At 38.0% G+C, this 25,420-nt stretch overlaps 1 protein-coding gene across 2 annotated transcripts in view; it reads right to left on the bottom strand.

Annotated features, from left to right (window-relative positions):
• Positions 1 to 876: 876 nt before the first annotated feature.
• arid3a (AT-rich interactive domain 3A) overlaps positions 877 to 25,420 on the bottom strand; it is a 52,697-nt gene continuing 28,153 nt past the window's right edge. The window contains exons 3-8 of one of the 2 annotated variants that reach the window (XM_059341882.1): positions 14,762 to 14,834; positions 12,857 to 13,040; positions 11,274 to 11,518; positions 9,922 to 10,212; positions 5,887 to 5,976; positions 877 to 5,089 (exon numbers count right to left, since the gene is read on the bottom strand). In XM_059341882.1, the coding sequence (XP_059197865.1) occupies positions 4,965 to 5,089; positions 5,887 to 5,976; positions 9,922 to 10,212; positions 11,274 to 11,518; positions 12,857 to 13,040; positions 14,762 to 14,834 (1,008 nt within the window). In that variant the 3' untranslated portion in view covers positions 877 to 4,964. The remainder of the gene's footprint in view (positions 5,090 to 5,886; positions 5,977 to 9,921; positions 10,213 to 11,273; positions 11,519 to 12,856; positions 13,041 to 14,761; positions 14,835 to 25,420) is intronic. The other variant, XM_059341883.1, reaches the window with a different exon arrangement.

The raw sequence follows: 25,420 nt of genomic DNA, 5'->3' as shown, positions 1-25,420 counted from the left end.
AAACCACAAAAAAAATAATGTAACTTTGACAAAAATAAAATAAAGCCAAGAACTGCAGACGTAAAATCTTGTGCGAGCGAGCGTCGACTAATCTAATGATGAAAACAAAGTGATAACAGACACATAAAAAGCTGCTTGTAGCATCCAGAAAAACAGAACATTCTGAAGCTGAACCTGCTCAGAACAACCTGGTTTCATACAGATTCATGGCTGATACAGTTTACAGCTACAATGTTTCTTTAAATATGGAGAATCCTGCCAGTCAACAACACAAAAACAAGCAAGTAGGCCTGTCACAATAATTAAGTTATCAACTTATTGAGCTCAGCAATAATAATCAAAGTCATGCCCATGTATCATTAGATATCACCCATTAGGTGTTTATATTGTTTATTTACAGAAGAATGTCACTAAAATTGAACTGATGCCCTAAAAACAGCAGGTTTATCCAACTATTGGCAGTATATTGCCTGAATCTACTCCTGTTGTATACTGCCCACAAAAACGTGTTTTTTGAGCTGTAAACTAAATAATATGACTCTGAAACACATTAATGCTGCGGTTAATGTTGACATTTCTTACTCAATTCATAAAGAATGGTGGCATTTCATGGGTTGAAAAATGGCTCAACACACAATCTATTTTAAATCAGCGCTGAACCTTGCAACTCCAATTCTAAAACTGAGTCAACCAGTGTTGCCAACATATTTTTGCTCCAAAAATTGCTTAAATTTGCCAGATGACACCATATACTATCTACACATAAGAAGAAACAGAGACCCTAAGCTGTAGCTGTTCTTTCATGGTCTGGGTAAGTTGGAAAATTTGTCGCTAGTTGCTTTTTCAGAAACAGTTGCTTGGAGAGTCTGATATGCTGGTAAATCCAGCCAGAAAGTTGGCAACACTGGAGTCTACTGGTTGGAATTTATCTCTGCATGTCATCATCAATCATGGGGAAACTATCTCATCCAACATAACTCGTTATCACGACAGGCTTACAAGCAAGAGAGGATTTTGCATGAAGTTAATGCATGTAACAGAGTTTGAGTCTGGTTTCAACAGGAGCCTTTTCATGTCCCGTTCTGAACTAAAGAGGCTCAACAAGCAAAAAAAACCAACAACTCTAGAAACACTGGAAGGAAACAAATATATGAACACTGAAAATATGTATGTTTGCAGTAAATGGTCCGAGTCTTTTGCAGTCTGAGTTAAACTTTTTCCCCATTAAGGAAACCTGAACTGATTGTGTGTCATAGCAAGAACCTGCCACTGAGGGGCGCTCCTAGCACAGAAGCTCACTGAACCCTCAGCTCTTCTGACATCTCTGATATCTGATTGTCTGTGGTCATTACGATCTCTTCAAAGTCTTTATGAACCAGCATCACCAACATTTTGAAGAGGTTTCCCTGCATGAACACAACCTTCAACAGTCTGTTGTGGCTGAAGCAAAGAAATCTGCCAAAGCTTTATTATTATCCTTGAGGTAGAACGGAGCTTGGTTGTGGTTGAAGGGATGTCAGAGTGTTTGGAGGTATACAGTGTTGTCACAACATCACCTGATTGTCTCTACCACGCAATTAGAAACCTTTCCTGAAGACGGAGACACAACCTGGAGGACAGAGAGCTGCAGAACCTCCACTGTTCAAATGCAAATATCTCCCAGAGCCAGTCGATAGATAGATATATAGATATGGTAAACATGGATCCTCAGGAGGAGGCAGGTGCTTGGATGTTGCCTCAGGGCCCAAAAGGTCACAGAGTCAAATCTAAAAAAGCAATGTTGATCCTTAAGATCAGTATTGATTGAATGCAGCTTCCTCCAGCAGCCCTCCCCCTCCAAACGTCTCAGCCCCAGCATGTCTCTGTGTGATTGTCAGCCATTATACCAGCAACTGTGACATCTGCTCCTCATGCAGACAGAGAGACATGCTGGGCTTTCACCTGTCACAAAACTACATTTACAGCTGCTTACACAGAGGAATAGAAAAGAATGATTTCTTATTTCCACCCCGGATCTTTTTGTCGTAGTTACAAATGAGCCGAGCATACAGAAAACCACAGAGAGCTGCAGGAAAGACCTAAAACTCCTAAATGAGTATGCTTTTTTGCATTTCTGGTTACCTTGTCTTAAAGTCAATGTCTTTTTTAAAAACCGGCATTCTTTTTAATGACCAGCAGGGGGCGACTACAATAGTTGCAAAAAGAAGTTATTGTATAGAAGTCTATGAGACTTCTCACTTGATTTATTAAGTCAGTGGACATTTTCCAAATAATTGTATGGTCTCAGTAGCTAGTTTCAAGTCTTCTTCAATAAATCAGGGTGTTTCTTTTAACCCATTGAGGCCTAAAACGCCTGTAAAACCTCTGGGCGATTTTAAAATCAGCCCCTAAAACCTGAAGTTTTTCTGTAAATTCAACAGAAGTGTCAACTCTTCTACTAAATAATAGATTTTTCAGCCTCTGTAGCAGATAGAAATGAAATTCAAAAAGTATTTGAGAGCTTATACAAATACTACAAAACGACGTATCCGCTTGTCAGGCATCAATGGATTAAATTGCAGTCTAATTTATAGTAAAATAGACGACATGCTTTAGGGCGGGGCTACCGTATGATTGACAGGTTGCTACAATGGTGAGCTGTTTGTTTTTTTGGGTCTTAGAAGTTTGACCCTTTCACAGCGTGCCTTCAGCTGATGAAAGTGAACTAACATTCTCTGTGTATGTTTCCACTAAAGCTTCACTTTTCTTTTTAAGGAAGTAATAAAACAGCTCACTATTTCACCAAACTTTAAGAAGAGCACTTAATGATTGAGTCTTTGTGTCTTTGAACGAGAGTTGTTGGCTGTCCGAGTGTAAAGATTACTTTTCAGAAGTGACCAGTGTTTGTGTAGCAGCTGGAGGTGGTTTCCCACTGAGAGGAGAGTCCAGAATCAAAGCGGCGACAGCCATCTGGTGATATTTGACTGGAACAGTAAAAAGTGATTAGACGGAGGTACTGCTGGCTCTCCGGTCATCTCATGCTGTTTTAAGGCCTCAGAACAGAACCCACATACAAAGCCTGATTTACTTCCTAGCGTCAGTAGGAATGAGGCTGCTTTGCATAGGGGGGTAGAGTAACAATCTCTAACAGTCCAGAGAGGTAACACAGGTTAAAGTTCAAAAAGCTGAATGATTGATCTACTTCAAAATGCAGAAACACAGCTAGGCATGAATGACTAGCTATGTCCACTAACTGAGACACTAAGACACAAGCCGCAGCTATGGTTACCTCCCAGATCACATTGTCAAAAGCCCCAATGAAGCAACATCTAAAAACAGTCAGAGGATCACAAGACATTCTGTGTTATATCCTTGACAGCCAGTCACAAGGAGACCCGGTCCTCGTCACAGCAGGATAAGAAGCACTTGGATCAGAAGAAGCACTAAGTCATGCAAAACACAAAGCTGAAACAAAAAATAAAAGCATCTGTAATCTATGATACAAAATAAAAAGGTCAGATATGAGCTGTCTTCTGCAGCTCAGACAGCGTCTCCTGACACCTGATTGTCCATGTGAGCGTCTCCACAATGAGAAAAGGATTTAGTGGAAAGACGACTCCTGTGACTTTAAGAAAGAAATCAGAGTTTCCCTGCCTCACTCCTGATCGCTGAAGGGCTTTTTCTACAAATACAAGCATGCATCTGACTTTAAGACAATCACTCCACTAGAAGGCCAAGTTAGAAAAAAGAAAAAGATGAAAACTGGTCTTTCCTTTGAGCAGACAGACACCTGAGAACAATCAAAGACGTGTACTATTCACATACAATCTTGACCCCAAACAGCAACAGTCTGTGGACGCCCCGAGGCTCAGAGAGTCCAGCGTGTTGAGGTGCAGTGAGGGGAAAACAACCCTTGATAAGGCTTTAGTTCATTTCCGACCTGTACAACTGACCTTATTTTTTTACAAAACAGCCATTTTGAACACTTAGCTTGACAAACTACCTGCAAAATTGGCACAGGTACACATCTAACTGGCCTCATGTCAACAAGCAGGTGAGGATTTAAGATAAAAGTCAGCCAGCTGGGAAAAAAAAACCCATAAGAACTGCTTGAATGTAGCATTCCAGCTAACTGGCTACTTCTGAGCCACTGGCAGCGTATCAATAACGGCTCTAACTTCTGAGAAAGCGAACCAAAACTTGCAGATTCTTTAGTTTTACTCTTGGAGGATCTGAAGCCTTGATATGGTTTGTATCTCTGTACACACCTGCGCCCTACTCTTCCAAACAGAAATCCAAAATGGCTGCCATGTGTATAAGGTTTTACACAAAATGAGGTCACAACGGTACATTGTACTATGCCCTGACAGAACAACATATACCTTTAAAGCTTTTCTGATTAAAAATAGAGGATATTCATACTTTTTTTTTTATAGAATTCTAAATATATATTTTTTTCTCCTGCAGTGAGAGGATTGTTAAAGATTTAAATGATAAAACACAGTAAAGAGAATAACAATAAAACAATGAAAAGGTAAAAAAAAAAAATCTCTCCCCTAGAGGATAAAACATTGCTGTCAATCAGTAGCTGTGTATGTGTGTGTGTGTGTGTGTGTGTGTAAACAGTGCATTACCCTTCCTGGTTATTACCTTCTCTTTTGTTCTCCGATAATCTGTACATTTATGCAGAAATAAATAATTCACAGGTTGTGCATACATATTTTTTTTTAGCATATACTGGCTCTCGGATGAGATGTTTTGTTTTTTTTCCGAAATCATTTTGGCTATGAAGAACAAAAGAGGTGAGTTGGTGAGAGGAAACCTGAGATAGTGTACTTCAAGTGATCTGAGATTCAGTTTGTGTCTTTCTGTACAGTTTATCGTTCTTCTCTTTTTGGCATAGATTATGTAGAAAATGAGGTTGATTTTTGGCTTTACTTAGCGTGGTAATTTAAAAAAACAAAAGGGGAAAGGCTGGGGGATTGTTAAGACAACGGGTTGCTGGAGGTGGAGGTTGAGGTAGGTGTGTTGAGCTGCTGCTGTGGAGCCACGTGGCTGCTGACCGACTTGTTGGAGACGGACGATGCTGCTGCCTGAGCAAAGAGAACGCCTGGACAAGACAAAAGAAACACAGAAATTAGGACAGAATACAAAGTACACCTGGTCAATTTCACCTCCATTTAACCATTTGATGCACAACATATTTTAACCCCTTCTAATGCACAAAATGGGTCAACAATGAAACGCATCCCATGTTATTTATTTATTTTACTTATTTTATGATTGAATATTCCAAGTATTCTTTAAATATCTTGTTTTTGATAACAACAGATCTTTATTTCCATTTTGCCTCTCATACTTTATGAAGAAAAAAAGTTTTTGTATTATTACATAGCTAACTACTTGGCAAGGAAGCTTATAATACAGAAATTAGGACAGAATCCAAAGTACACCTGGTAAATTTCACCTCCATTTAAAAAATAAAGCTGAGAGGAACAGATACAGGCCCCGTTTACACGAGGACGCTTGCGGGTAAAAACAACAAAATATTTTATGGGAAGTGCCTTTCGTTTAGACGGTGACGGCGTTTTTGGGGCTTAAAGATGCAAAAATCTGAAACCACCTTCCAAAGTGGAAAAGTTGAATCCTCTCCTCCGTAGCGTGTTTTGACTGTCCGTGACGTCACTCTACGCAGCACACCGTTACGACGTCAGACGCCGTTACTATGGCAACCTGTCAGATCAGTCAATAATGTGGCCCAGTCTGAACGGAGCCATATCCGATTTGGACACTTGCTGTTTAACAGTGTGGACAGTCAGCCCTAAAAATCGGATTTGAGTAGGAATCTGATTTGAATCAGATTCGCCTGCAGTCTGAACGCGGCCATAGCGTGACATCACTACTCACCCGCGTACACCACTCCGTTCAGCTCCACCGACATGCTGATGCTGCTTGTGCCGTTGGTGGTGAGGTTCAGGGCCGAGTCCTGCCTGCTGTCTGCAAGAAGGACAAACACAAAGAGGAGCTGGTTTAACAAACTGTAGTTTTATTGAGAGCAGTGGTAGGCTCTGGAGCTGCATGAGGCCCTTCAGGCCGTCTGCAGTGGCTCCCTGTGGCTGTGACAAAGAAATTACATGAAATGAAACAAATGAATGAATGAAATGAATGAATTCCTTATGTTTTAAATTTCATTCATCATTGGTGTAGGCCCAAATCAATTTGTATTCTACAATTGTAAAAGTCTGGAGCTTATATACAGCATTAAAAAATGTTTCAACTACAAATGGACTCATTTTACAAAACCTGGTCAAAATGGACAGAATATGTTAAGCCTACAAGTTCTGATTTTATTTAAAACTGTCATTTAACTAACAACGACTGCTGCAAAGAATGATGATAGGAGAAAATGATGATGCTGTGTGATATTGGTACCCCCCGTCCCAACTGTTCTTGTTCTTTGTTCTGTATAAAATGTAAAAAAAATTCCTCAATAAAAAGTGAATTAAAAAAATGAAAAAAAAAAATGTTTCAACAATTACAATGTGCATCATAACTTACGAAAGTCTACGAAAAAGCGCCTTGACCTCTACTTTTTGCTAACTTCATGTCTTTTTTCTGTGTTTCCCTTTTGATTCTAAATCTCCGGAGATATTTCTTTTGTGTCCAACCTCTCATTTGGACTCGGGTACTCGCTGCACTCTGACTAAATAATATTAATAAATGCTCATTATGACCTATTAGTAATGTTGGTAGGCTAATTTGGACCTAGTAGGCTGTTTTATCTTCATTTTATCTTCATTGTAAGGCCCAAAAAAAGGTTTGTGGCTCCAATCCGACATGTTTTCTGTTTTTCTGGCCAACAATGGCTCTTTTGTTAGTAAAGCTTGCCGACTCCTGATTTAGAGTAAAAACTAAAAAATGTCGGTAACACTTTACAATAACCATCTAAGGGATGTTTATAGATGGTTTATAAACCAATTATTATTAACCATTTACAAAATTCTATACATATTTAATCTTTAAATGGTTTCAAGCAATTTCTTAAAGGTATAAGAATAATTTTGAAATCATTTACATACTTAATATGGTGTTAAAAATGTTATAATGTGTGTAAAGCTATTAATAAACTAATAATTATGTTTGTTTATGGTAAAGTAATCTATTTGGCATTTATAAATTATAGTTCAACATTATTACATTTTCTATTCACCATTCTAAATGGCCTATATATGGTTTATAAATGATGATTAAACATTAATAAACTATCTGTTTACCATTTATAAATGGTCTATTTACCATCTATAAATGATGGTTATTGTAAAGTGTTACACCATGTAACACCAGTCCTGAGTGGATTTTTCTATCCATAAACCAAAAGAGCAACTCAAGATGACACTACTCTCACAGCACAAAGAACTTTCTGTGGGAATTTGCAAAAACGTCCAATTTCTCTTCATTTCTCTGAAGTCACCTGTATTATCAGTACTGAGAAACAGTTTGCGTGTTGAATCAGATAGACAGCAACCAAGACAAACTGCTATAAGATCAAAGTGTCAGCAGGCAGAGGGGAATCCCTGCTCACACAAACACACACATGAATGTATACACGCTGCTCCTGTCAGCTAAAGAGGTCAATGTATAGGCCTGCAGCGGGTTGCTTCCTCACTGTTTGGTGCTGTGGTTTGTGGTGAGAAGACAAGAATGTCTTCAGATACCAACTGCCAGGAAGAGGGTGAAAGAGAGAGAAATGTAGCTCATGTACATTCAGGAGGTACAACAATAAAATATACCATCCACAACAATACGCATCTGCACAAGTTTACTATCAAAAGTTCTTCTGAGCTGCATCTCTCTGCAAGATCATACTTTACGCTGATTGATTATTGTAATTCTAAATACAAATATACATAATACATACATACATAGTATGGATTTTATAAATTCCTCATCAGCTGGTTTTATTATCTATGTACAGTACAGGCCAAAAGTTTGGACACACCTTCTTGTAAGCACAGCTTTGACCTGTTTTCTGATGTTTTATTGTCTCAAAAATTAAATTATTCTAAAATAAAAAAGATAATTTGCAGCCACAAATAGAACCCCCCAAGGGATTTTCTTCCAAAAGTTTAATGTCATATATTCTGTTCCAAGGAAGGAGTATGGAAGTGTTTAATGTCCATTTTAGTTGAGTTAAACTGGAGCTTCAAAACGTTTTTTTAAATAGAATAGAATAGAATAGCCTTTATTGTCATTGTATATATACAACGAAATTGGAGTGCAACTCCCATTGGTGCAAAATAGGAAACTCAAAAAATATATATATACAGTACAGGCCAAAAGTTTGGACACACCTTCTCTTCTATTCAATGCGTTTTCTTTATTTCCATGACTATTTACATTGTAGATTCTCACTGAAGGCATCAAAACTATGAATGAACACATATGGAATTATGTACTTCACAAAAAAGTGTGAAATAACTGAAAACATGTCTTGTATTTTAGATTCCTCAAAGTAACCACCCTTTGCTTACTAGAATATAAGACATGTTTTCAGTTATTTCACACTTTTTTGTGAAGTACATAATTCCACATGTGTTCATTCATAGTTTTGATGAATCTACAATGTAAATAGTCATGAAAATAAAGGAAACGCATTGAATGAGAAGGTGTGTACCTCTACTGTACATGTTTATCATCTTCAGGCTTGTCATTAATCACCAGTTCATTGGGCTAAAGTTATTAAGTTATTATTTTGTGAATGATAGTTATATATTTATGTCTACTGAACCAAATGGCCAAGTATTAACAAAGGATTTATTGAACTGGGGTTGCATGAGAAGTTCACAGCAGATGGTGCTCGGCACACAGAGTACTGGCACGGAAGTTAAGCAATGTACAGCTGTGGTCGGGCTGCAGCTAAATGTATTTTAAAAACCAGTTCCGGTTTGAGTGTATGCTATATTTAGAACATTTTCACTGCTTTACCTAGCTGTCAGACAGCCCTGTTCACGTTGGCACGGAGAGGACTGAAGCCATTATCTCTGCTCTCATCAAAGCCACCAGACTCCATTGACAAAAATAGTGATTTTATCTTGCAGAACACAGAAGAGGCTGCTCTACTGCTGCCTTGACCACAACGTCTGTCTGTGTTATTGTTTAAAGCAGGGGTGTCAAACTCAAATACACAATGGGCCAAAATGTAAAACTTGAATAAAATCGCGGGCCAACATTGAACAAATAAACCTTTTAATATATACCAAACATGTTTTGCTTTAACATTAAATATGGAACCAGCAACGCTTATAAACATACAATATATAACTTAATAGTGCAGACATGCAAAATCAAATTTAAAATAAAAAACACATCAATGTCATTAATTTATTAAATAAAAATTAAATAAAAATCGTATGCCTCTTTTCTATTTGCATCCTTCTGATTTAAATATCAAAATAAACTTTCTCAACAGGTTAATAAATTCTGCCTTTCTTTCCTCCATTTTTGGGAAGGGGTAGCTGGGAGACAGCTCTAGCTTGAGGTTGCTATGACGACAGTCACAGAGGAGCGTTTCTGGGTCCTGTCCTGATTGACGCGCCAAAACAACAGCAGGGCATTGTGGGATTTGTAGTATTAGCGGTAAATGTGCCGTATAATACCGGCGGGTCAGCTTTTATAGTACAATAATAAGATAATAATTTGGTATTGCCTCGCGGGCCAAATAAAATTACACTGCGGGCCAAATTTGGCCAGAGTTTGACACCCCTGGTTTAAAGGGTTATTATGGACTAATCAAAGACACACAATAACACAAACAAACTCTTCTGTTCTGTCAGGTTACGCTTTTGGAGCCCGGTGGCTTTGAAGAGAGAATAAAATGTTAACAGAGGTTGTTTCACTCTACTTCTGTTGGCTGAATATATGAGTAACTCCAGTGACTTGTACCTTGGTTACTGATGCGTATGTTCATGGGGATCTGGGCGGTCATGGCCAGCAGGTTGTGTTGCAGCGCTCTCTGCAGCAGTCTGTGGTGTTCCTCTGCCGGCAGCGCCATCTTCTTCTCTGGCGGCTCGCCGGCCTCCAGTTTGTCCCTCAGCTGCTCCAGAGCCACCATCTGAGCCGCCATGGCGGTCTGAGCCGCCGCCGCCTGCACGGCCGCCACCGAGTGACCGGCCAGAGCGCCCGCTGGCAGACGGGCCACGCCCAGCCCCGCCAGAGGCTGGCCTCCCTCCTCTTCTGGCAGAACACCACAGAGAGGGAGAGCAGGTTAGCTCCAGTACAACAGAGTATGACGTGTTATCAAGGCAATATTATAACTATAGTCCTCTGTGACGACACGGACAGAAATCAGCAGGACTGAATCTGCTTCCTTGAAGTTAAAAATACAGCTTTGAAACTCAAGGTTTGAAAAAAAAAGGACAGAACCAGCAATCATTAACCCTTTATCAGGCAAAGAACTATATTTGGTAACTTCAGGTAATATTTTGAGAAAAAAGTTGCAAATTTACTAGATTAAAGTGGCAAATCTACAAGAAAAAAAAGTTGCAGATTTATGAGATTTAAAGTGGCAAATCTGCGCGAAAAAAGTTGCAGATTTACGAGAAAAAAGTGGGAAAAAAACAACTTTTTTCTCCCAGATTCACCACTTTAACCCTTAATAGGACACTCATTGAAATACTTGCAAATTCCAAATTTCAACCCTGGAGAATATTGGAGGACATTACATACTGCCAGAATGTGTAAAAAAAACATACGTAAATAATATTTTGAGAAAAAAGTTTACAAGATTAAAGTGGCAAATCTACGAGAAAAAAATGTGCAGATTTATGAGATTTAAAGTGAATCTGGGAGAAAAAAGTTGCTTTTTTCCCACTTTTTTCTCGTAAATCTGCAACTTTAATCTAATAAATTTGCAACTTTTTTCTCGAAATATTACCTGAAGTTACCAAATATAGTTCTTTGCCTGATAAAGGGTTAACAGTGAAAAAGTTATACAATATTATCTACAAATGTAATAAATAGCAACACTTCCAAAACATTTTGAAAACAAAGCATAGCTCACAAAAAAAGTAAACTATTAATGGCTAAAAGGCTTTCACAGGATTTATTCCCTCTGCTCTTTAAGGATCTGTATTTTCCACTTTTTTTCTCGTAGGTTTGCCACTTTAATCTAGTCATTTTGCAACTTTTTTCTCCCAAATATAACTACCAAATATAGTTCTTTGCCTGATAAAGGGTTAAATGTTCTGACCTCCTTCACGAGTCTTCAAACATTGAGTGTAATACACTAATCCCACCTTTCTTGATCTTCTGGATGGGGGTCAGCGAGGCTCCGTTGGTGCCCACCAGGCCCACGCCGGCGGAGGGCAGCTTGGGGGAGGAGAGCATGGTGGGCGTCCCGTTGGGCGAGTAGGTGAAGAGGGAGCTGCCGAAGCTCTGGCGCCGGCCCTCCCGCCGGTTACTGTCGATGGCCGCCTGGAGCTCGTTGGGGTTGCTCAGACCCCTCTTATCACATTCGTATGGGTACAGGTACTTCATGTATCTGAGAGGAACATGGCAACACACACTCATCAGGCAGAGGAAGCGTAGGAATGATTGTTTTCAAGTTTAACCCGTACAAAGGACTAAAAGAATTTCTCTGCTGCTTTGATTTTGACCATTTACACCTAAACATGAAGGAATAATAATAATAAACAGCTGGAGTTCCTTTAAAGCAGAGGTGTCAAACTCTGTATAAGTATAAGTATAATTATATTTGGCCCGCAAGGAAATACCAAATGACAACCAGAGCTGGGTCGCCGGTATTATACAGCGCAAATAATACTACAAATCCCAGAATGCTCTGCTGGTGTTCTGGCTTGAACACAGTAGATCAGTGTGGAGCAAACTGAGCAACAATTAAAGTGTCTTTATGCACTTTTTCTTGCTAGTCCAAGGCTTGAATGGCTGCACATTCATTGAAGGATATTATTATTAGTCATTTGGCAAAATTACATTTATTTTTAGCCTGTGGAAAAAGATTACTGTTAAATTTAAATTTAAAGAAGGCCGCATATAAAATAAAGGGACATACAATTTTTATTAAATTTTATTTAAGAAATGAATGCCATTGATGTGTTTGTTTGTTTTATTTGATATTCGATTTTGCATGTTTGCAATATTAAGTTATATCAAGCTTTGCTTGTTCCATTTCGTTTGAACTTGTTTAGGTCAATTTTTTCAATAAATATCAATGTTGGCCCACGACTTTGTCCAAGTTTTATATTTTGGCCCACTGTGTATTTGAGTTTGAAACCCCTGCTTTCAAAATATTGAGTTCAGGATTATTACTTCAGTAAGTGATAAGTGATTGCAACAAGTTACCTTTAGACAGTTTCTTGTTGTTGTTTTGCTTTGTAACATTGTGTCTTGTATTTGTGAGTGTTTGTCGTGAAAACAAGATGATGCACTTCCAGGGTTTATCTTGATAGACACATTAAATTTGAATAATAGAAAAATTAATTAAAACTTGAGGAGTCTTAAAAATGCAGATGTCATTGTTGTAACCACAGGGAGTGACTTTTAACACAGGGGTTAACTGGTCAAACGAAAATGACGCTTTTGGACATATGATAGCCAGCAGCTCCACATGAATGAAATCTCTGAGCAGAACAAAAGGATTATGGGTAAAGACTTTAAAGGTTATAGAAACTCAAATCAGTTGTGTTATTGATCAGTTTTCTGAGCAATGACAGAAACCAAAACTGCCCAATAACATCTGCTACTTGTAAGTTTTGTTAACAGCTGGTTGTGGTCTGTAACTGACAGTGAAACTTTCATCCACAGCAACTGGAGGTGTGTGTGTGTGTGTGTGTGTGTGTGTGTGTGTGTGTGTACTGACTGTGTGCGGAGGGTGAAGGCTGCGCTGGTGATTGAGGTAGGCAGGTTGAGTCCCTTGGTGATTTCCCTCCACAGCTTCTTGTTGATGACCTCCACCAGGCCGCCCTTCTCCGTCACCAGCCTGTAGAGCATGTACAGGTCCAGGACCTGCTTGGCCATGATGGGGATACGGTTCACTGGGGTTCCTGGAAGAACACACACACACACACACACACACACACACACAGATGAAACAAAAAATGCTTCTTAGTGGGATTTTTTGGGGGAGTTTGACACATTTGAAAAAAGCTTTAACAATCTTACTAGACAATTAATCAGAACTCTGATATGGATGCTGAGATATAATAATGTGATTAATAAAGAGTGTCTGGTGCTTGTTGTAAACAAACAGAGATCGCTAAGTGAACACCTCCTGCAGCAGCAGCACATACACACTGTACTGCTACAGAGCTAACTGTTAGCCTGTTAGCACATACACACTGTACTGCTACAGAGCTAACTGTTAGCCTGTTAGCACATACACACTGTACTGCCACAGAGTTAACTGTTAGCCTATTAGCACATACACACTGTACTGCTACAGAGCTAACTGTTAGCCTGTTAGCACATACACACTGTACTGCTACAGAGCTAACTGTTAGCCTGTTAGCACATACACACTGTACTGCTACAGAGCTAACTGTTAGCCTGTTAGCACATACACACTGTACTGCCACAGAGTTAACTGTTAGCCTATTAGCACATACACACTGTACTGCTACAGAGCTAACTGTTAGCCTGTTAGCACATACACACTGTACTGCTACAGAGCTAACTGTTAGCCTGTTAGCACATACACACTGTACTGCTACAGAGCTAACTGTTAGCCTGTTAGCACATACACACTGTACTGCTACACAGCTAACTGTTAGCCTGTTAGCACATACACACTGTACTGCTACAGAGCTAACTGTTAGCTTTTGACACCAATATAAAGAGGTTGAGAGACCCAAAAAGCAGGGTGCACTGGAAAAGAGTTGTGATGTCATTTAATTTTAAAGGATTTTTTTTATTTTGAATTTTTTTAACATGTAGAGTGCATAAAAAAAACAGTATTTGTCTGGAGGGCGTCTAATCAATGCTCCAAATCTTGCATCAATCTGTGACAAAGGTTCTTTTCCCAGAAAGGATAATCTCATCTTTTTATCAAATCATATTCTTTTAAACTCAAAGTGATGCCCAACACAATCTTCATGCCATGAAACGGATCAATCCTGGATTTGCATTGAGGAGCAAAGCCTCAGTTCTGGGTGCGTCCTGCAGATGGCGCTCTCACATTCTCAGAGTGGCGCTGACAGATCCGCCCATCTCTGACACTGTAAACATTTAGTACGGGCTCTTCAGTTGTGAGCACATGTCTGTTGTGTCTCCTGTCAGTCGTCGCCTGCTGGTCTGATTAAATCAGCTATAAATCAACTTGACAAACCAACAAGAAGATCTGAAACAAGCCGTGGGCGTCTGATACATGACAATGAGTTGTCTGGGTGAAGAGTAATGAGATGTTTTTGGCTCAGTTTGCATCTTAATGTTGTGTGTGAAGCTCCTGCATGGCGGCTGAGTCAGTGTGTGTGTGTGTGTGTGTGTGTGTGTGGACAAGCAGCCTGATGGGAAGGTAAACCAATCCACTCCCAGGCATTGATACGATGTGTTCCTTCTAGTTATAGCCTGGGAACGACGAGGGGCTGCACAGCCATAAAGCAATCATCTCCGAAATGAATAAAGACCCCACCCATGTGAGTGAAAGAGGAGAAGTTGGCTGTGTGTCATATGTCAGAGGAGGAGGAGGGGAGAGAGAAAGCAAGGAGATATAATACAGGGAGATAAAAGACAGAATGGATGGAGGTGTGCTGTAATGATACATACGTACCTCTTTTTTGCATGAAGCTGAAGAGGTCGTCCAGAAATTCTTTTCTTTTTGGGTCTCTGTCCAGCTCGTACAGCTGTGGAGAGGAAGAGGAGAGAGACAGATGAAACGTGAGGTTTTAAAGAGAAAAAAACACGCCATTTTATAAGAAAAGCAACACATGAGCTGACACAAGAATACCAAAGAAGAAGAAGAAAGACCAGGTTGTTGTGATGACGCAAAATCAATCCGTCAGAGTTATTTTTATGTTCATTTCCCAGCATGCTCTATAGAAACAATAATCTGTCACTGTTGACTGACTCTGGACTTTGAGCTGCTTATTAACTAAAAGAGTCATTATTTAAGTTTGAAGTAGAGCCTGACTGATATGGGATTACTGAGACCAGTAAGACCAGTAAAGATCTCAGACAGGAAACATTCACCCAATACTGATGTTTGACCTGGAATCAAAACAGAGCTTGTTCATGTGGATTGAGCAGCGCTTTGCACACATATAAGTTCACAAACTGCTCAGGGGGCTGTTTTCTTAAGCAAATAAGTTGATTAAAGAATATTCAATATTAATAGACATTATTATAAAATATATGCATGTATTACATTGTTAACCAATTCTAAAAAGAAGATAAAAATACATAGAGAAATTAACAGCAGTACTGAAATACTCAGTATTAGTCAATTGCTGAACATTTAAAAAAAAAGTAAATAAAATAACTTCATATTTAAATCACCTCAGGCATCATTTTGTGCCTTATATGTTCAGTAAAACACGTTTTTTTTTTAAAATTAATTTAGACAAAACACAACACAAATCACCAATGAACAAACACAGAGAGAAAAACAAAAACAAAACAAAAAACACAACAACAAAATCACAAAACCAACCCAAATAAATAAATAAAACCACAATAATAAACAAAAACCTTAACACATCAAAACTAAACAAGACACAAACAAACATCAAACATAATTACCACATAAAACATACAGTATATCAGTAAACTTGATAACCTAAGAGAAAATAAAAAAGCATGGTTTTTTTTGTAAAACATGTTTTTTTTTATATATCTTGGCACATATCAGACAACATACATGGTGATAGTGATACTGGTTGGCTGTTTACAGACTGTTAAAGAGAACAACAGTCTGTCAGTTCCTTGTCTGATCTTTCTTGTTGTTGCTTTGTGTTGTTGTTCACATGTGATTCATGTTATTCTAGTGGAAAGAATGTCTATAAAAGTAAGAGAAACTGTTGAATGCCTCTGTAGGATCTGGGTGTTGCTGTTAACCCCTCTTCTCTTTCCATGGTTTTCTATTTTGATATTTTTTTCTGCTACTCTGTCTTTCCAATTTCTTTGTTGAATCAACAACAATAAATGAACAATAAAACTAAGGAATCTCCCCTGCTGATCTAACCCATATGTTTTGGTCTTGCTCAGCCCTAGCATCCTATTGGTCTGTAATCTTTAAAACGCTATCAGAAGCTCTTAATATTGACCTACAACCCAACAAAGTAATGGCCATATTTGGAACAACAGACAGAAGATATTCTACAATAAGGAAAATATATAAAAACATCATTGCTTTTACAACACTGCTTGCACGCAGAAAAATTTTATTACACTGGAAATCTAAAAATCCACCTAATGTGTCTCTGTGGTTTAATGACTTAATGCAGTTCATACAGTTAGAGAAAATAAATGGTATGGTAATTCATACAAAAAACAAAAAATTATGTGAGCATTGGTCCAAGTTTTCTTTTGTGAATGTTGTATTTTTGTACATGTTCTGTACTATCAGCGCTCAATAAAAATAAATGTCAAAAAACAAACAAACTAAGGAATCTGAATATAAAATGATGCAGAAAATGTCCTAATCACTCCAAAATGACGGCATGGACATTGATCTTTAGAGTTCTGTCATGAGAAACCAATCAGCAGCTCTCTGATCATGAGAAGAGACGACAGAGAGAAATGCTGCTTGGGGGCCGGTCTGGCCTGATGAGAACCTGATGTGGTCCAGCTGCCGGCGGGGCCCCGGGCTCTGGAACAGTTCGGTGAAAGTGAGCAGTAAAAGTGGGGAGTCGGGGGAGTCGGGGGAGCACAGGGAGGCCATTGAAGCCTGCGCTTGTTTTTCCAGCTCAGTTTGCCGACGTGATAGTCAAATATCTCTCTATTAATGTGTCACACACACATGATGAAGTGTTTCAGCTTCACTATCACAGTTATATCTGCAGCTCCACATCACACAGTATCTATGTGAGCTCACACAGTTTCATAACCTGTTATTGAAGATGGCAGCGTTATGAAACACAGCGTGTTGTTACTACACAGCAGACAAAAGCCACAACTCATTTTATATCACACCACAGGAGTCATGTCACAGCTCGCAGCCACACACACACACACACACACACACACACACACACACACACAGCTGGAGATCAGCTGCTCCACTCAAAACTATTCAGAGTCTCTCCATAACTGAGGACAAAACATTTTCTAGTCCCAGTCTTCAATTATTGTGGGATTTGCTGCTATATTTTGTCTTGAGATAATAAATTGAATATCTTTGTGTTTTTTTGACTGTTGGTCCAACAAAAAAAGTTGAAAATATCACCTGGGACTTTGAAAAAAAAAATAAATAAAAAAAAAAATATATATATATACATTTATTTATTTATTTATTTCTATTTATTATATTTATATTTATTTATTTTTATAACTATATATATATATATAAATGTATTTATTATATTTATATTTATTTATTTTTTATAATTATATATATATTTTTATTTATTTATTATATTTATATTTATTTATTTTTATAATTATTTATATATATACAATATTAATTAATAAATAGACACATAATAAAATTAAATAAAATTATTTAAATAATAAAATAATAACAATAATAATAATACAGAGATAATAAGCCCAGGTGACGTCTTCAAAAAAAAGCTTGTTTTGGCCGAACAATTAATAATCAGTTTACCATCATATAAAACAGTAAAAAAAGGAAATCTTTACACTGGAGAATCAGGAAGCAGAGAAGATTTGACATTTCTGCTTAAAAAAAAATGACTAATCAAATTTCAAAACAGTTTTTAATTAACTGTCAATCAGCAAATTGATTGGTCGGCTTATCTTTGCAGCTCTACTCTATATTTAGGAATTTCCAATAATATCCTGTCACATGTATTGGCTGCAATACTCATTAAAAATCACAACTGAACCAGTCAGTTCAGTTTGCCTTGTTTGATTATTAGCTAGCCGAGTGCTTTATAATAAGGTCCTTAATAACCATTAATTAACAAGTAATAAGGCATTGTTCTCGCTTTAGATCCGGTAGTTGCAAAAAGCATAGTTAACTTATAATAGATGAGCAATAAAGTATATTTTAATATCAATAAGCAAACAAAATAAGATTAATAAAGGCATGGCAAAGACATAATGGGTGGGTCATGGGTGTTTGTAATGCCATTATTAACACTTACATAAGCTTATAAACACACAATAATGTTAATAAGCATCTTGTAAGGACTTACAAGGGCCTTATTACTTGTTAGTTAATGGTTATTACAAGGACCTAAATGCAAAGTTTTTATAAATATAAAATTTTCTTTAAAAAAGTCTTTATACAAAGCCTTGAAAGTTTGGAAATTGCTTTTTTAAATCATGTTTTTAAGGTTTGGATTACTCTTGAATCCAAATATACATGGAAAAAGACTTGAATTTTCAGAATAAAGACAAAGACATAATGGGGGGTTATGGGTGTTTGTAATGCTATTATGAAGAATTATAAGATACTCATGAGGCTTTTATTAATGTTCCTATTATACATCGCTTATAGCCTGTTATTAGCTGTATTATAATGCCATTATTAACACTTATATAAGCTTATAAACACACAATAATGTTAATAAGCATCTTGTAAGGACTTACAAGGGCCTTATTACTTGTTAATTAATGGTTATTACAAGGACCTTCATATAAAGCGTTACCGATGAAACAACATATTATGGATTTTTGTACATATTTCTAACCTTGAAAACATAACAGTTGGAATTAAACATTTTCCAAACTGTCCGTAGCGAGGACCAGCAGCAGCCGAGGCCTCTGATGAAACACACTGGCCCTCATTGTGGCATTCAGCCTCATTAGTGACACCGAGCTGCCATGAGATGTTATATTCTGGTGGGTGGAGGAGCAGAGGGTGGAGGAGCAGAGGGTGGAGGAGCAGAGGGTGGAGGAGGGGGTGCAGGCTAATGTACAGGCCTGCTGGAGGCGGAGGGGGAGTTTTAATTACAGGATGCATGCATTTCGTGAAGTGCCGCACCATAAATCTTGGAAATTACCCCCCAACTCCCCTCCCCCATGTTGCTTTATTCTCTCTCTCTCTCTCTCTCTCTCTCTCTCTCTCTCTCTCTCTCCCTCCCTCTCTCTCTCTCTCTCTCTCTCTCTCTCTCTCTCTGACCAGTCTCTTCACTTTTTTAAAAACACTTTTTAGTTTTTTTAACGTGATATTCAGTAGGGGGGATTTTTATAATGGGGGCTGGATACCATAGAAAACAAAAAGACAAGTGGCAACTTTTACATTTTATCAGTGCAGCAGCAAAGATGGTGATTTCCATCATCAGAAAGAATCTTGGTGACTTCGATTCTTTTAATAAGTGCTGGTGTTTTAATAAGATTTTATGTTTTATAGAAAACGACCGACTGTTTTTTACACCTATTTTAGAGTGATGTCGTTTTTTATACAAACCTCCTGATCCGTTTTTACTAAACATGTGTACATGAACATGTGTTTGGACTTTATGTGAATAAAGTATTGTTATAAAAATAAAAAAAATCTCTCTCTCTCTCTCTCTCTCTCTCTCTCTCTCTCTCTCTCAGATATTTCCCTACTAGTAGTACACTGTAAAAAATGTTTGTAAAAATTACAGTAAAACACTGTCAAACTGCATCAGAAATAGGCCGTAAAATTAAAAAAGTAATATCACCGTAGTAGATGCTTGTAATTACCGTAAATCAAGGAATAATGCAAAACTTTTAGACTGTAGAAAACACAGTTTTTTCATGTAAAATTAATGGAGAAACACCATAATGTCACAAGGACACAATCACCCTAAAAATAAAGGCACTGCTCACTCTAAATTACAGTTTTTGCTGATTTTTACATTTAAATTTACAGTAGAAAACTCCCTGTATTTTTTACGGTGAAATTCTGGCAACCACAGCTGCCGATATTTTACCGTAAATGAAACAGATTTTTTTTTACAGTGTAGGAGGGCTGAGGCTCAGACCCCAGCTGTTCCAGATGTGAGAAAAAAAAGTTTCAAAATGACGTTAAACCACTTTTTCTGGTACGACACCAGCAATCAGAGTGAGTGACATGATGCAACACTACATTTACTGTTGTGTTTGTTCATTTGCAGCAATCTAAAGAGTGGCGGTGTTGACATGGCGGTGTGTTGATTAGTTTCACAGTTTCTCCTCCATGTGACGGAGCTGTCAGTGTGAACTGGTTCAACATGCTGACAGCATCCGTCTGACTGATCATCTCCTGTTTCACGTCTCATTCAGTGTTCCTGTTAACACCAACACGGATCATTGTTCTGAGGAACAACTGACTTTAATTCTCACAGCTTTTACATTCTGTTTCTGTCTGTTTAGAGCACGTCAAGAACTGAAATCAATGACAGAATTTGGATAACAAAGATGATGATTTTAAGATCACTTAGAAATGGAAAGAATAACCTATAGAATCAGAAATCAAGAACAAGAACATTTAAAACTATGGAATAAATAAACTACTATACTAATAATAATAATATTACATTACACAGCCCTGGGGTGGTGTTTTTTCCCCTTATTATCTATGTGACTATCTGACTATCTGACTACTAATCTACTCTATTTCTCCTCTATTTTATTTTTTGATTGATTTTCTTCTCTCTCCTTTTTTCTTCTTCTTTTTCCAGCTGTATCATTATTTTATTTACTTGTTTTCCCTATTGTTTACTCAAAGTTTACAACAAGTTATCCACCATAAAACATATACATTTTGCAGGAATGCTACAAGTCTTAAGAATATGACATGTTAACTAATGTATTAATCTATTAAATCCTGCAATAAAGAAAAAAGAGAAAGAAAAAGATGCCCTTCTCTAGTGATATATGCAAATCACGTCAGCATATGGATTTTTTCTGTCCAGGTTTCTGTAAGCAATGTTATTTTAGCTCACATCACCAAATGCAATCCAATAACGGAGATATTAATAGAATGATGAACAGGAACAATAGGTGTTATTTAACCCGGGGAGGCTGGAGACATGTATTTACCACTTTAAAAACACTATGTGTTATATGTCATGAGTGAGATGCTGTGAAAAACTGAACGCAATGATATAAAAATCCATTCTGACTTACACTCAACTGGGTACAGTACAAAGTAGATTGTACTATTCAGTGTATATATTTTCAAAATATATACACTGAATATTAGTGTATATATTTTGTAAATACATACACTGAATTTAATGCAATCTGTTTTTATTTTTTATCCTGCAGGGCATCACAACTCTTTCTGAGTCAGGGTTGATGCTCAAACAAACAAATGTCAACAAAAATGGAAAAGCTCTGAGAAAGAACAAAACATTTAATCAGTGGTGGAACAAGTTTTCAGATCCCTTACTTAAGTAAAAGTACTAATACTACAATGTGAGATTACTCCAGTACAAGTAAAGGTCCTGCATTCAAAACCTTACTTGAGTAAAAGTACAAAAATATCAGCATCAAAATGTACTTGAAGTACTAAAAGTAAAAGTACTCATTATGCAGAATGGACCCACTCAGGTTGTCAAATATATTATTAAATTATTGTTTTTGAAGCAATTATCTAAGCAGTGGTTTATTTTCTCAAGCCAGGGCTCATTTTAACCTCTAAATATACTGTTATGTGGTTTAATTTAATAAAACATCTAATCACTTTAAATTAATAATGTTTTTCATGTTAAATCTCGACCTGAAAAGTAACTAAAGCTGTCAGCTAAATGTAGTGGAGTAAAAATTCCAATATTTGCCTCTAAATGTAGTGGAGTAGAAGTATAAAGTCACATAAAATAGAAATACTCAAGTAAAGTACATGTACCTCAAAATTGTACTTAAGTACAGTACTTGAGTAAATGTACTTTGTTACATTCCACCACTGCATCTAATATAATGTAAAGCAGGAACAAACAAATGTTGAAGCAAGAAATTGCCTTTTAAATATCATTATAATTTCAGTCCTGTTACACCTTTTATTAAATGATAACAGGATCACAATTTTCACAAATAATGCAATCACACCTCAGAATAATGCACGCTCTGCTATCTGAATCTGCTCACATGCAGAGCTGCAACAAGAACAGCCTCGAGCAAAATAATGATGAAAATGTTTGCTGGAGGTAAACACTGTTATAATATGACAGACAGGTTGGCTGAGGAGTCAAATCCTGCCAGCTGACTGAGGCTCTAACAGGCTTTAGTGGCTCTAAAGTTTCATTCAAATATTGTTGAATTAGTTGTTAGAAATAGTTGGATGAATGTGATTTATGTAAACATAATCACTGATGTGTTAACCAAACAGTGTGGTGGAAAATAACAGGAGCTGTACCTTTAAAAGAAGGGAAATCAATGGAAAGGGGCTAAAATGTACATTACTCTTCATACAATAACTTCACTTTAAAACACGCCAACCTGCGGCGCAGACAGGAGACGCTAATGGACCAACTGCATTATGGACGTTACTGTTATTGGTCTGTGGTTGGAGGCTGCAGAGGTGACATCATCAGAGTGAGACACCTGGTTGACCAACAGCAGCCAATCAGCATCCAGTCCAACCTGCACGACCACCGCCACCTCATCATTTATTCTCTTTTCTCTCTTTTTCTTCTTCTTTATTGTCTTTATCTGTCTGTCTATTGTGTTTGTACTTTCTGCCTTTATACTCTTCTCTCTCAGCTCCCTCTATATAACCCTTATCTACACACTCACACTCACACACACACACACACACACACACACACACACACACACAAAGACTTTATCATGCTGAAGTGGGTGTGGATGTTATATAGGTTTTCATGTCTATAGTATGTGCAGCGGGGCCGGGGCCCCTCAGGATTAAACCTCTGCTATTCAGATAAACTCGTTGGACTCGTCTCTGTCAGAGAACCAGAGTGTTGAGGCAGACCGGTCTACCTCTGCTGGGCCACATCTGCCCCAAGGCCCCCTGGTCACTATGTGGTGAAAAAGGGGGTTTGTGGAGCTCCTCCATGTACGTTTGGGAGGGCAGCGCAGAAAAAGTAGCTTGCAGCGGGACGTGTATTAGACTTGGAGAAAATCAGGTACATCATATCTACTAAAGAGGATATTTCTTTTTTAAAATATATATAAATATAATATATATATAATAATAATAATATATATAATAAAAGCTGTCTCTTGGCGGCGTTGTCTTTAAGTTGCATACATCATACATGGTTCAGTGATGAGTTGAAGGACATCCAAGAACAAATCTGAGTCTATAATAAACAATGATAAGCAGCGTGATGCATAGCTCCAGAGATCAGACGTCCTGATGAACAGTGTGAGGTTTGTGAGAATGAGGGCAGGTTACAACACCGGCCCTGCCTGCTAACCTCCTGAGAGTTCTCATTGGAGTCTATGGTTGGCACTCCTGTCGCTTCAAGGATCACTGTGTTTGCTTCCATGGCTTCATTGTTCCAAAGACGCAAACTTGATGTTAAAAGTATGTATTAAGAGTAAAAACTGTGGAAGTTACAGCAGGTTGAAGGGAAGTTGAGGGTTTTACAGCTGTTGTCCACTCATGCTAGTGTAAAAATCTCAGAAGCTCTTAAAATGGCATGAAACTTAAACTGTGATTGTGTAAAAATATAAAAGATATGAAAAGTTGAATTGATGTAAGAGAGTGCCAAGTCCCAAATGTTTAAAAATGTAAATGGACTCTTTACATGACTGTATAAAATATTCTGAAGAGGTTGACGTGAAGTGGCTATAGAGGTTTCTCTAACCATTTCTTCCATTATAATAAGTTAAATCATACCCAGAAAAACATGTGGAGCACTCTACAGCTTGAATTGAGTTTTATGTGAATGTACGAATGAGTAGACTTCAGCTGAAAACTGTGGAAATCTGTGAAATTTGTTCCATTAATTTTCAATAACTTCTGAATGGTAATAATGGTAAACATAGCTGCACACTATCCAAATTGAGCTGAACATTTTGAAAAATGTGGAAGGAGTTTAGGAATAATGACAAAGATTTTGAAAAAACGTAGGTTGACACCAATCTAGATAATCAACTAGAAACTGGGACAAGTGTTAACAGCCCAGTAAAGCCACAGAGCTGACACAAGACTTCACATTTCCAGATGCTGGGATTATAAAAGCTTTTTTCCACAATTGTAATCAATAACGAAGCCACAATAACAGATAATACAGATCTTTCTTAATGGCAAACTTAAGAATTAGCAGCAAAAACAGAATTTTGTTTTGTTGACAAATGGTGACAGTGGAAAATGAACCAAATGGTGACGAGACGTCAGACTTCACAGCCACATTTAAACAAGTGTTTAGTGTCTGACTGATGTCTGATAGTTTCCCGCCCTGGCTGTGTCTGTCTGTGGGATAGCGTCAGCCCGTCTGCAGATAAATTATAAACAGGCCAGAAGACAGTGTGGTTTTAATACTGAAAATAATCAGGAAGCAAAGAGACGCCTGTTGCTGCAGCTCTGCAGCCATTAAAGTGGTGTTGGTAGGTGATACTGTAAAGGGGAGGGTGAGGGTGTGTGTGTGTGTGTGTGTGTGTGTGTGTGTGTGTGACGGGGGAGGGGTCCCTTCACCATTAATGCAAATGGTAGTTAGCGAGCCAGCGGCACACAAGTGTCACATAGCACATAATAGAGGCTTTGCAACTGAAAACCAAAACTGAGAGGAGAGCGGGGTATCGTCTGCATGCTGCTTTACACCTGCCAGTCACCTCCAGATGAGGCTCCACACACACACACACACACACACACACACACACACACACGAACATGCATGCAAACACACTCGAGGTCAGAGTTTATTCTTTCAGATCGGTTTGAATCCTGTTGCTGTGAAAGTCATTTTTCAGGTAAAACTGGCTCCTGAGAGCAGTGAAGGCTGCTGCACACATGAAGTGAGTCACACGTTGGTCCTGACTGTTAGTCATCATTAAAGGCTGCAGCTTGTTGACATTAAATCTCCTGTCAATTCTCCCAGAACCACACAGCAAGATAACAGAGCAGACGTTAAGCTATAACGACACTGTTGATACTGGCTAACAGTACGTTTCCACCAGGTCTGGAGACGTGCAGGGCACGCCTTCTTTTAGTTTCCAACAGAGAAAGAAGTCCAAACAGTGGAGACATCAGCATGGAAGCAGAGGTTTTTATGTATAAAAAGCGATATATAAATAAAGTTTGATTTGATTTGAGGTGGTGGTTTCTGTGTGAGTGTTCATCGTGTCGGTACTTCTGCTCTAAGAGACCGTGCACCAGACTAGGATGCGAGCCATTGATGAGGAGATTAAAATAAAAGCCAATAAACGTAATATCCTGCCTCAACCG

The sequence above is a fragment of the Centropristis striata genome, chromosome 9 (genome assembly GCF_030273125.1).
Source record: "Centropristis striata isolate RG_2023a ecotype Rhode Island chromosome 9, C.striata_1.0, whole genome shotgun sequence".
Classification (NCBI taxonomy): Eukaryota; Metazoa; Chordata; class Actinopteri; order Perciformes; family Serranidae; genus Centropristis; species Centropristis striata.
Note: the sequence above shows the minus strand (reverse complement) of the source record. Positions and strands in the feature narration are given on the sequence as shown.